Raw genomic sequence first — 12,608 nt, forward strand, 5'->3', positions numbered from 1 at the left:
TAAAAGCTATGAGCAACTTTTGGAAAATGTTAAAAATAATTTGTACATATATTAATGGCTACATTCACATTATACAATTGCATTAAGTTTCAATCTGCAGTCTTCATTCATTTTCATTTTCAGACCCCCCCATATATTCAGTGTGCAGCTTTGTCCGAGTTACACGTTTTTATCGGTCGACCATGACAGCACCACGAGAGAGGGGATCCGCCCACCAAGGACAGGAAACCTACAGTCTTAAAAGGGGGACCTCTCTTCTCGCCTCAGATTGGTTTCCTGTCCTTGATGGAGGGAACCTCTGACAGGCTTACCTGTGAAGATGTCCGGAAGAAGCGTGCTGTCGAGCTGCGCCCCTGTCTGGGATCAGCAGCTCCAGTACCCTGGGCTGTGGGAGCTGCGCCCCTGTCTGGGGTGGCAGCTCCAGCCAGATGGATCTTGATGACGGAGGCTGCGCCCTCATCTGGGGACGGCAGACCCAACTTGAGTTGGGCACAGCATTGGGGGGCTGCGCCTCTGTCTGGGGTTGGCAGCCCCAGACCTTCGCGCAGGACCCTTGGGGTGCAGCACCCCGGCCGGGGTAGGGCTGCCCCTAGTAGCAGGTGAACACTAGCTGGAGCAGGCAGCAGGAGGGAGAAAGCACTGATTACAGGAGCGGAGCCTCTATCACCGGGGCCGCATGCTTCCGGTCTTTTACTAGGCTGGGGGTGGGGCCTGATGCCGGGCGGTCATGTGACCAGACAGGAAGTCTGGTCCACATGCATGCAGACGCCGCATGAGCGCTGCATTCTCCCCTCCAACCAGCAGATAAAAAAAAAAAAAAGAGGGGAAATTAAAGGGAAGTAGACACTCCTATTTAAGCGTCCAGATATCGCTGCTTCCCAGCTACTTCAGAACTCTATTGTTAATGGATTCTGAAGACCAGCAGCAGCAAATCCAGCGGCCGCTGCTTTCTCCATCTCAGCGGTCGCCTGGGAAGCTTCAGGAGACATAATCCCCTCGAGTCACCAGCAATTCGCGGACTGCAGGTAGACAAACCCGGTCCGGTCATTGTGACTCTAACAAGACGGACGAATCTGCAGCCCCTAGGGACGATCCCCCGGCTGAGAAAGGTCCTCCAGCTAAACCGGTACTGGCTATTTGAGCTCTGGGTAACTGATCTTCGAGAAAGTTCACTTGGGTAATAAGGTGTTCCTTCTTCTTATACTTTTAGGGGAAGAAGTGTACCTCCAAAACCAAACACAAGCAATGTGCGTTATGCGAGGCCCTATTGGCAGACTCCTATTCCAAAAGACTCTGCCAGTCCTGCACAAACCAAACTTTGGCGAATGAGACCCCTAGTTTCGCCTTAGGCTTAAAAACCCTAGTTAAATCAGAAGTGAGCAAACTCCTCTCTAAAAAGTCTAAGAGGAAGGAAGCTAACCATGAGGTCTCCCCAACTCCTAATTATTCCCTATCATCAGTGCAGGTGGTGGACTCTGACGATTCATCTTGTTCATCTTCCTCATCCTCGGATAGTGGTTCAGGCCAGCACTGCTTTCCATTAAATGAAGTTGATGGGTTGGTTAAAGCGGTCCGCTCAATCATGGGCATTACGGACCTCAGACCAGAGAAGTCAGTCCAAGATGTCATGTTCAGAGGACTGGGGCAGAGGAAGAGAAAATGTTTCCCGTTTAATGATAAACTGCAGGGTCTAATTCATAGAGTGGCAAAAGCCGGAAAGAAATGGTTCTCTCCCCCCATTCTTTAAAAGAAAGTACCCCTTTGAGGACTCTGCCTCCTCGTCCTGGGAGAAGGCTCCCAAACTAGACGCAGCCATAACTAAAACTTCTAAAAAGTCATCTCTCCCATTTGATATGGGGGCCCTCAAAGATCCTCTGGACAGAAAAGCGGATGTGTTTCTCAAAGGCACCTGGGAGACAACCGCTGGGGCTTTAAAACCGGCAATTGCTGCGACTTGCACAGCTAGGTCTTTGATGGTATGGCTATATCAGCTGGAATCGCATTTAGAAAACAATACATCCAGGAAAGAGATCTTGTCTAGTATCCCACTCATGCAGGGGGCAGCAGCCTTCCTAGCGGATGCTTCCGCGGACTCTGTTAAGTTAGCTGCTAGATCGGCCGCCATGTCTAATGCTGCCCGCAGGGCCCTGTGGCTCAGGTTTTGGCCGGGTGACATCCAGGCTAGAACTAGACTCTGTGCTATACCTTGCGAAGGGGAACATCTCTTCGGTCCAGTCCTGGATGAAATCATAGACAAAGCAAGCGACAGGAAGAAAGGTTTCCCTAGCCTATCCATGCCTGCCTATAAGCGGTCTTTTTGCAGGTGAAGATTTGTACGTAAAAGGCCACAGAGAGACCAGGATAAATGGGAAGACAGTAAACCAAAAGGTAGAGGTCTTGGGTTCAGTACGTCTTCTTCCACTCGGGAGCCCCGGAAATCGAGTCAATGACTCGTAGCCCAGGTAGGGGGAGGCTGACGGGCTTCTTACCTGCCTGGACAAAGATTTCAGCCAGTAACTGGATCCTTAATCTGATAGGTTCGGGTCTGAGATTCCAGTTCCAAGCAGTTCCTCGTGGAAGGTTTATCTTGATCCCGGTCCATTCCTCTATATCAGAACAACTCGCTCTTCAGGAAGAAGTACTGGACCTTGTTCATAAAGCAGTCCTGGTGTAGGTCCCGGCGTGCAAAAGGGGGTTGGGATTTTACTCCCCTCTCTTTCTGGTCTCTAAGCCGGACGGTTCTTTCAGGTGAATTATAAATTTAAAAGCCCTGAATAAATTCCTGATTAATCCCCACCTTCAAAGTGGAATCGATAAGGTCAACAATAAAATTGCTGTTTCCAGATTGTTACATGGTAGTTTTGGATTTGAAAGATCCAAAGATTACAATGTCCCTATCCATTCAGATTACCAGAAATTTCTTAGAGTGGCCGTGGTTATAGATGGGGTAATCAAGCATTTTCAATATAGGGCCCTTCCGTTCGGTTCAGCCATAGCCCCCCGGGTATTTACCAAAATCGTGGCAGAGCTAATGGCTCATGTTAGAGAGCATGACATATTAATTAGCCCTTATCTGGATGATTTCCTGATAGTTGGTAACTCGGCCCTTCAATGTAGTAAGCATCTAAAAATAGTGATCTCCATCTTAGAGAATCTGGGCTGGGTCTTCAATTTCAATAAATCTAGGTTAACGGCCACAAAAGTTCAGCAATTCTTAGGAGTTATGCTGGATTCAGATTCTCAGACATGTTACCTCCCTGAAGCCAAAAAACTAAGGCTCAGGGATCAAGTAAGAAAGGCAGTGTCAAACCCAGTCATGTCCCTGTTAGGTACCCTGACATCTTGCCTTCCCGGGGTTCTGTGGGCTCAATATCACTCCAGCGTTTTACAATGGGATGTACTGCATAATGAAGTTATGTTGGAGGGGAGGTTTTCCTTGTCTTCCCGGTCAGTTGAATCCTTACAGTGGAGGGATAATGAAGTGAACTCATCCAGAGGGGTCCCCTGGGTTTTTAGAACAACCCGAACAATTACTACCGATGCCAGTTCCAGTGGGTGGGGGGCCCATCTTGGAGATATGGTAACCCAGGTTGATGGTCTAATTCGGAGAAGTCTCTCCTCCAACGCTAAAGAGCTAAAGAGTTGCTAGTGATAGACAGGGCAGTCAATTATCTAGTTTTTCTTCAAAATCGTGACGTAAAGGTTTTCTCTGATAATAAAATCGCAGTAGCTTACGTGAACCACCAAGGGGGTACACGATCAAGATCTCTGAGAGTGGCAGATCATCTCTTTCAGGTCTCTGAATGCCATCTTGGTTCCCTAACAGCCCTTCATATAAAGGGAAAAGAAAATTCAAGGGCAGACTACTTAAGCCGCTATACCCTGAGACAGGGAGAATGGGAACTAAATAAGGACATTTTCTCCCAAATTGTCCAAAGATGGGGACCTCCAGTAGTGGACTTGTTTGCGACAAAGTTAAATCGGAAAACTCCGCTCTTCTGTTCTCTGGATCCCAAAGAAAAACCCCTGGCAGTAGACACTCTCCAGATACCTTGGGGGTTCAGCCTAGCCTATGCCTTTCCCCCGTTAACCTTTCTTCCTATGGCTATCAGGGAGGACAAGGCGAGAGTTCTGCTGGTTGGACCCTCTTGGCCCAGGAGGCCCTGGTTCTCATGCCTCAGGAGCATGTCTGTGTCAGATCCTTGGGTTCTACCAGAAGTTCTGGATCTCCTCTTCCAGGGTCCAATAGTCCATCCTCAAGTGTCTGGCCTCCACTTGACAGTATGGAACTTGAAGGGGAGCTAATAAGAATAAAGGGATTCTCCCAAGGCTTGGTGACAACCTTAATCCATAGCCGTAAGCCTATTACAACCAGAATTTATGCGAGAACCTGGAAGAGGTTTTTTTTATTTTTCCGGTTCCAGAGTCGGTGAAGTGGCTCCAATAAGTAAAATTCTCGAATTTCTGCAAAAAGGTCTTGAGTTAGGGCTAGCCACTAGCACCCTGAAGGTTCAGGTGTCCGCCTTTGGCGCATTATATAGCTGTGATCTGGCGAGTAATTATTGGATTTCTCGTTTCATTAAAGCCGCCTTTTAGGTCTAGGTCCAGGCCCATTGTCAAAAGCAAATTGGTACCCTGGGATCTAAATTTGGTTCTTAAAGCCTTAAATGGTCCACCCTTTGAGCCAATAGTTAGCCACTCTTAAGTCCCTCTCCCTTAAAACAGCACTTCTGATAGCTTTAACATCTGCTAGGAGAGTTAGTGATATTTATGCCCTGTCTTCAGCCTTGCCCTTCACTCAGATCCTGGATGATAAAATAATTCTTAAACCTGATCCCGCCTATCTCCCTAAAGTAGCTACCCGTTTTCAGACTCCAAGAAGTAGTCCTACCCTCCTTCTGCCCTAATCCAGGTAACCGGAAAGAAGAGTTTCATACGCTAGACGTAAGGAGATGTGCAATTAGGTACCTCTTGGTCACCAAAGAGTTTAGAAAAGATAGTTCGTTATTTATATCCTACCAAGGTGTTTGGAAAGGCTCTAAAGTCACAAAGTCCACCATAGCTAGATGGATCAGGGAGGCTATTTCCCTAGCTTATACATCCAAGGGTGAGGAAATACCCCAAGAATTGAAGGCTCACTCCACCCAGGCAGTGACCACCTTCTGGGCTGAGAAGACGGGCGTCTCGATAGAAGACATATGTAAGGCTTCTACCTGGTATTCTCCGTTTACCGTCTATAGGCACTATAGACTGGATTCGGGTGTTTTGTCTGATCTCTCTTTCGGGAGAAGGGTGCTCCAGGCTTTAGTCCATCCCTTAACTTCTTCATCTCTGTAATTCTCTCGTGATGCTGTCATGGTCGACCAATAAAGTCATAAGTTACTTACCGGTAACGGGATTTTTTTGGAGACCATGACAGCACCCTTATATTCCCTCCCTTCACATTGGTGGGAGCACTCCTTGTTTATTAATTTTCACTCTTAAGTTGGTGATTTATAGAAATGTTGGTTTATCATGTTTTGCTATGTCTACTAACCTGGCGGTCCTCTCAATACTCTGTAATCCAAACTGAGGCGAGAAGAGAGGGCCGCCCCTTTTAAGCCTGTAGGTTTCCTGTCCTTGGTGGGGTGGATCCCCTCTCTCGTGGTGCTGTCATGGTCTCTGAAAAATCCTGTTACCAGTAAGTAACTTATGACTTTTTTTTTTTCTTTTGAGGGAGTGTCCCTCACAGTAATATAGGCTGGATTAGAACTCTGTGTCTCCAGTAGTTCATATATCGGCACAGCTCCAATACTTTCCTTATTTGATCTTCATGTCCATACCTCATTTTCTGTCAGCGGTTTGAGACTGTACATGCTTTCTTCCCTGTCCACATTGTGGAGATCAGTGTACAACTCCCTTGCTGCCATCTCTAAGGGCTCGTGCTGACGACTGTATAAGTTGGACGAGCACTATCTGTGGTTTTGACAGATAGCACTCGTACCCATGTTATTCCACGGGGCTGTGCACATTTCCGAAATTTTTTTCTTTTTTTTTCCCTCGGACCAAGTGGTCTGGGAAAAAATATTGTAGCATGCACGACTTGCCTCCGAGAATTGGATGGCACTTGCCGGTTCTAGTCCATGGGTCCAATTTTAACGGACTGTCATAGTAGAGAAACTTTTTATTTTCTTTTTCTCTTCACCTCCGAGAAAATCTGATCCGAATAATCGAACCAATTTTCTTGGATGGAGAGAAAACAGTCATGTAACTCTAGTCTGAAAGTGAGATAAGAGATGGGGAGAGCAGAGCAAGAGCTGACGGATTTGTAACATTTTTTGCAGATCAGTCAGCTAGATAAAGAACTTAAGGAAACTTTGCAGCAGCAAAATAGTGGAAACCTTTCTAATAAAGACTATTTAGGAAGTTGCTCAACTTTGCATTTAGGAAGCAAATGAACAATAATAGAAAAAATTCTGTGCAAAAGTGTACACAGCATTTAAATGTGGATGCACGGCGCTGCTGGATTGTAGCATCTATAATAAGGATATCACCCATTCTTTCCATGCTTGTTCTATAGATCGGACGACTCCTTGGCTGCTCCCGCATCGTTGGAATTTGTGGGACAGATGAGAAGTGTTCGGTCCTGACCTCAGATTTAGGTTTTGATGTTGCGCTCAATTACAAGGAAAAGGGTCTTGCAGAGAAGTTAAGAGAAAACTGCCCTGGTGGAGTGGATGTGTATTTTGACAATGTTGGAGGAGAAATCAGCGATGTTGTTATCAGTCAGGTAATGTTCACTGCTCAAGTGTCTGGACTCATTTATTTTTTTTTATGCCTTGAACAGTTTAAAGGGGTTTTCTAGGTTTTAAAAAAAAATGTGTGCTTTACTCACCCTCACTGGGTCCAGCACTGCCTCTCCCCCTGATGTCTTATTGTCTGCACTGCTGACGTCACGTCAACAGCGCTACAGCCAATAACTGAGCTTTGTGGTTCATGCCGTCAATTCAGGCATATTTTTTCTAAAGACTTATATTAGCCAGGGGACAGGGTTTTTAAAAAAAATGAACCCCCCCCCCCCCTCTTTAAGAGAGAGTGTGAGTTGCAGACCATTATTGTCCATGTGTTCTTTCTGATGTGAAGCCCAGCCCCCATTGAATTGGGCTGAACTGCAATACCAGAGACCACCATTAGACAGAAGTGGTGCTGTTTCTTAAGAAACATCATGACTTTTGAACAACTCGTTAATTGTCCTGATTTGTCATTAGTCTGAAACCCAACCTAATATAAGCATTCAGGCAGTGATCTTCAATTTAAAAGGTCTGTTTTTACACAAACTGTGCCACATCTGTCTATGGGTTTTTCTTCATTAATGAAACTGCAATACCAGACACAACCCGTGGACCGATGTGGCACTGTTTCTAAAAACAAAAACAAAACAAAAATATATATGAATTACACTCTATGGAGGGAGAGGAGGCGTGAGGAGCAGGGAGAGAAAACAGGCAGAGGGAGAAACAGAAAGATTGTGCTGAGCTTTCCAACAAGTCCCTTACCTCCCACCAGAGCTGATGCATATCCACACAGCTCATTTCTGAATAATTCCCTCCATGCTCCTGCAGTTTGTCTGAGTGGTAAAAAAAGGAATTAAGAGCCGCAATCCCTTTCTGTGTCCTATGCTGTGTACGGCAGGGATCTCTGCAGCTAGTCTCCTCCCCGCAAATCCCAGTGGATTGCAAATTAGAGATAGTCTGCAGAGGAGAAAATGCAAACTCACCCCTGTAAACTCCCCCATGCCACTGCAGCAGGCAGAGAAAAGGAAAGACATCTCAGTAGAGGAGGTAGTGGAATCAAAAAGGAGGGGACCAGGTAGGGCGGCTATACAGGTGATATGTGTATGTAATCAATTTTCAGTCACAGGCTCAAGCTGATCCACAAAAGAGCACAACAGTATTTTTTTTTTCCTGTTTTTAAAAGTAGATGACAAAGAACAGCCATATTATTTTATGTGGCCAGATCTCACAATACAACAAGGATGTGCCTTATCCACCTCCACTACCTCCTCAGACAGAGGCCACCATGAAAGAGCGCAATATTACAAGGTTAGTGTGTGTGGGGTGGGGGGTTCTGTAGTATTCCAATTTGTTTTTTTTTTGTGTGATAATGTAATACAGGTTTATTTTTTAGCCTTAAAATGCATGTTCTATAATAATATTACTTTATGCAGATTTTTTGTAAAATTACTTAGATGCCAAAAAAGTAAAGTGTACCTTTTAATAATGCAGATGTGAAGCACAATTAATAAAATGTTCTTGCACATTTTTGACAGGGAAAGATTTATTGTCTTGAAGTACGCAGATCAACATGAAATGGGTCTTCAGCAGCTCAGTCAGTGGTTGAGAACAGGAAAATTGAAGGTACGCAAGAGATAGCGATCGGATTGGTGGAGAGGACGCCCCAAAAATAAATAAAAATTAATATATATGTAAAATCTGCTGCATTTTCGCTGGCTAGTTCAGATATAAATCCATTGGTGACATCAAACATTCATTGACCTTTAGATCACTTGGCAAAGATCCATAAGTAATCATGATGTCTCCCCTTACTTTACTGCTGGAGGTGTTACGATTTCTTCAATAAGGCACCTTTTTTTTCTGCTTTTAATGGTCCCTATTTATCAAAAATAGTTTGAAATGTTGCAACATTTTTGTACAGCACTTAATAATGCAAAAAAAATTGCAATATTTGCCCTTTTTTTTTTTTTAAATTTTTTAAATCCAGCTCTGTCATTGTTTTGAAAAGTTGTCGGACTTTCGTGATGAAGGCGCTTGTCCAAGCACAACCCCCAAAAAAAAAAGTCTTGGTGATGCCACAGAAGTGGTGTGAATGATGACAGATTGCACACATTACTTATGCTGGTGCACATATTTTAATGAATTTGACACATCTCACTCTACCGGACTCTTCATCAAGGCTGGTGTATAAATTCCCCCCAGCAAAACCGGGGTTCGGACGTATGCACTGGCGGGGCCATAGACTGTAGAGGTGTCGGCAGAGCGAACATGAGATCTGATGTGCACCATTTTCGGGAGTGTACACCTACTGGAGGCGGACACCCAGACACAGTCTACTACACCTGAGTGTCCCCAAAAATGACACAAGTCAGAGCAGTCGAAGGGCTCATTCAGACGTCCATTTTTCACTTTCGAGTTTGATCGGTGTTTTTCACTTGAACTTGTAGGTAATCTACTCTATGGGATAGTTCACGGCAGATTTCTGTTCTTTTCATGGGGGCCGAGTTTTCAGCTCAAAATCTGAGAGCCATGTCTGATACAGGATCAAAATTGGCAATGCAAGTCCATGGGTCCGTGAAAAATATCGGATTGCACTCGTGTCCGTTTTTCATGGACTGCTAGATTGGAGAAGGAAGAGAAACTTTTTTTTTTTTTAACCATCAGAAAAAAGCTCATGAAACTCAGATCAATCTCAGATGAAACTGACTGTTTTACATGTAAAAAAAAAAAAGACGTCTGAATGAGCTCTAAGGCTTAATGCACATGTTGAGGATTTTATGCATATTTTCTGTTGCGAATCTACAGAATTTCTGCATTTCTTCATCAAAATCTGCATGTTTTGAGAGATTCAGCTTATGTATTGCAGAGTGAAGACTGCAATGAATTCTGCACAAAGAATTGCCATTCTGCAGGGTTTAAAGTAAATTTAAATGCAGAAAAATTCTGCAATGTATAGATGACTTTTTACTGTATTATGCAGTGTATTTTCTGCACGGAAAATTTGCACCAAACCCAGTGTGTGCATTTACCCTAAAAAAATGATCATAGCTGGTACAGTAATGATGTGGATTTTGGTCAGGAGTGGAAATAACACATGGCACAGGCTCATTACTCTCTTTACACTGATTCCTGGTGTCTTATTTTCCCCGGCGCAGTGCACGCTCCCCGTCCTCTAGAAATATTATGTAACGCTGAATCTGTTCTTGTTCCCAAGCTGTTCTGGAGGAAACGTGAAGAGGAACAAAGTGACACGAGGCCGTCGTCTCCTCCTTATTCTCAGTGCTGCTTTCTGTCATTTATTTTATTTTTGCATAGGTTTATTAACACTCGGTTGCTTTCTTATATTTCCTGCACAGGTTAAGGAGACAGTTGTGCAAGGAATTGAGAACACGGCAGGTAAAAAAAAAAAAAAAAAAGCTATATTTTATATATAAAATTATTTTTTATTAGAAGGTTCCCTGTTAAGCTGATCAGAGTGTGGGTCTGACCGCTGGGACTCCCACAGATCCACCCTGCAAGAAGTGTTCATCTACCCTGCAGCGCCTCCGACAGGACAAATGGAGCAATACAGCGCTCATTTACCCGGCAGTGATTTTTGTCATATAAAAAAAGGACTAATTTTCCATCAGTTTTTCGGATCAGATTTTCATCCATGTTTGCTCAGCGTCTCAGCTTTTACCAGAGTTTCAGCAGTTTAATTTTTGCACACTAGCTAAACTGGTGGTAGTTCCTATAGTCAAACAGTCTCTGATCGAATAGTTATGACCTTCCCTGGGACAGGTGATATCTAATAACTGGAGTGCCCCTTTAATCAATTAAATGTCCATGTTGTTTAATATACAAGGCTAATCTAACAGGTATTCTAAGTACAGACATATAGATTGTTTTATTTTAATGGTTACTTTTATTTTTTTTTCTCTTGCAGGAGCTTTTCTGTCCATGATGAAAGGGGGAAATATAGGGAAACAGATTGTCCAAATATCTGGATGACGCTTGCAGCTTAATAAATTCGGTTTATCAGCTCACATTAATTTCAATAAGTCGGTGTCTAGTTTACACCGGGGTAGGGAGTAACATCATCAGGCAATAAAATCTACAATTGATTGCACTTGTCAGAATGGATATTACTTTTCATGAGAACAATCAATTATCATGGTCTTTGTTTATAATATGCACTGAAAATCATTTGTGTCTGCGATTTGTTTTGTTACTTTGTCTTAAGGCACATTTCATGCTTTGTGCTCCCGGCAAATATTATACAATTTTCCTAAACTCTCAATATTTAAAAGGTGCCATGTAGCATGTGCTGTCCATCCATATAAATCAATATTGATCCAATAACGACCTGGAAAGATGGATGCAACAATAACTAATCAGCGTATTCTCCCTCCCCAAGTTACACTCAGTGTTGCAGGAAAAATGAGGTGTCTTCCATTGGAAAGACAACCAGTTCTCCATGAACCCGGGAGGTAACGAAATCACCAATATTGTCCTATCCATCCAGGTCACTGGCAGGCACAGCAAGAGTTAAAGAGGACCCGTCAACTAGCCCTAAATATCAATGCTGCTATTCTTCAAAAAAAAGTTTGTTTTTTTTTGTTGGTGTTCCGACATCTCTATTCCTTCTCTTTCGTGTGTAAATCTAAATCTCGTTAGTCAAGGGGGGGGCGTCATTTTTAACTTTTCCCTGTGAGGGTCTTCTTAAGAATCACGTCCTTAGATACAGCCGAGTTCACATGTCCAGTAATCATCAGTCTGAAAAATATCCAGTAAGCAAAATTACTGGATCAAACTTTACATTAACTTAAAATAAACGAACCAATGGATCCAGCTGCATTTTTTTTTTTTAAGTCTCACCCAAAAAAAAAAATCTAAAAAAATAAAATTAAAATTGCACTCAACTTTTTTTTTTTTGGTCTGGCTTGAAGAACCAAAAAAAAGTGCAAGAACAAAAGAAAAATAAAGCCAGTTTTAGGGATGTATTGGTATTTAAAGCAGACATTTATGGTCATCTTCTTAAAAATAGTCATCCCTCATGTACCTGTTTTGGTAAATGAGTTTACAATGGTGGAACAGCTTTTTGTAGAACTCTGGATGGTGTAGTCAGTTATTCCTCCTGGAAATATATGAATAAAAGTGGGAGATGCTTTTGCTTTTTAGAAAGAGTGCATATCCTCCATAGCCTAGAATATGTGGAAGAAACAAATGAATTGGATGATTTTGACTGCAATAACAATTTCCAATCTCCTGAAATCCAATCTTAAGTTTATGTACGAAAGAGAAAAATCACTAATGTCTGAATGAGGCCTTAGCAGTTATGTACACAAAACAGTCCGTGTTCTTAATGGAGAAAACTCAAACAATATTGAATCATTTTTTTTATTTGGAAAACTAAATTTAACATTTGTACAAAAAAGTGCATAATAATTTTAATAAAAACAAAAAAGTAACCATGCACAATGAGTGAACATTGCAAATTCATGAGCAGCATAGTTCATAGTGAATAAATAAGATGTATAATATAATCATGGTAAAAACCAGGAAAATTCACCCCGTCGTCTCGTTATCGTTGAGATTCACTGATGTCGCAGTATACAGCACTGCGGCCTCTTAGAAATATACACTGGTCGGGGTGTCGAGATCAAAGATTTCCATGCGAGTCACAAACCTGTCAAAAATTATTACTGTCTTTCCCCTCAAAGTCACGTTCAGGGTAGGTTCTCGGGGAACTGAAATGTGACAGATTATCTGCCGCCGAAAAATCTTGTGGATTTGGCTGCAAGTTTCTGTGGATTTGGTGCAGGTTTTACAGTCTAGGTTAAGTTCCCATGAGTT

At 43.0% G+C, this 12,608-nt stretch overlaps 1 protein-coding gene across 1 annotated transcript in view; it reads left to right on the top strand.

Annotated features, from left to right (window-relative positions):
* Nucleotides 1–10,881, top strand: part of PTGR2 (prostaglandin reductase 2) — a 32,449-nt gene extending 21,568 nt beyond the window's left edge. Inside the window, exons 6-10 of the mRNA XM_073638846.1 lie at nucleotides 6,560–6,769; nucleotides 7,960–8,081; nucleotides 8,309–8,396; nucleotides 10,130–10,169; nucleotides 10,699–10,881. Of these exons, the coding sequence (XP_073494947.1) occupies nucleotides 6,560–6,769; nucleotides 7,960–8,081; nucleotides 8,309–8,396; nucleotides 10,130–10,169; nucleotides 10,699–10,763 (525 nt within the window). The 3' untranslated portion in view covers nucleotides 10,764–10,881. The remainder of the gene's footprint in view (nucleotides 1–6,559; nucleotides 6,770–7,959; nucleotides 8,082–8,308; nucleotides 8,397–10,129; nucleotides 10,170–10,698) is intronic.
* The last annotated feature ends 1,727 nt before the right edge of the window (nucleotides 10,882–12,608 follow it).

This window comes from Phyllobates terribilis, unplaced genomic scaffold (genome assembly GCF_046119375.1).
Source record: "Phyllobates terribilis strain yellow unplaced genomic scaffold, ASM4611937v1 Scaffold_7__3_contigs__length_470593459, whole genome shotgun sequence".
NCBI classification, from domain to species: domain Eukaryota; kingdom Metazoa; phylum Chordata; class Amphibia; order Anura; family Dendrobatidae; genus Phyllobates; species Phyllobates terribilis.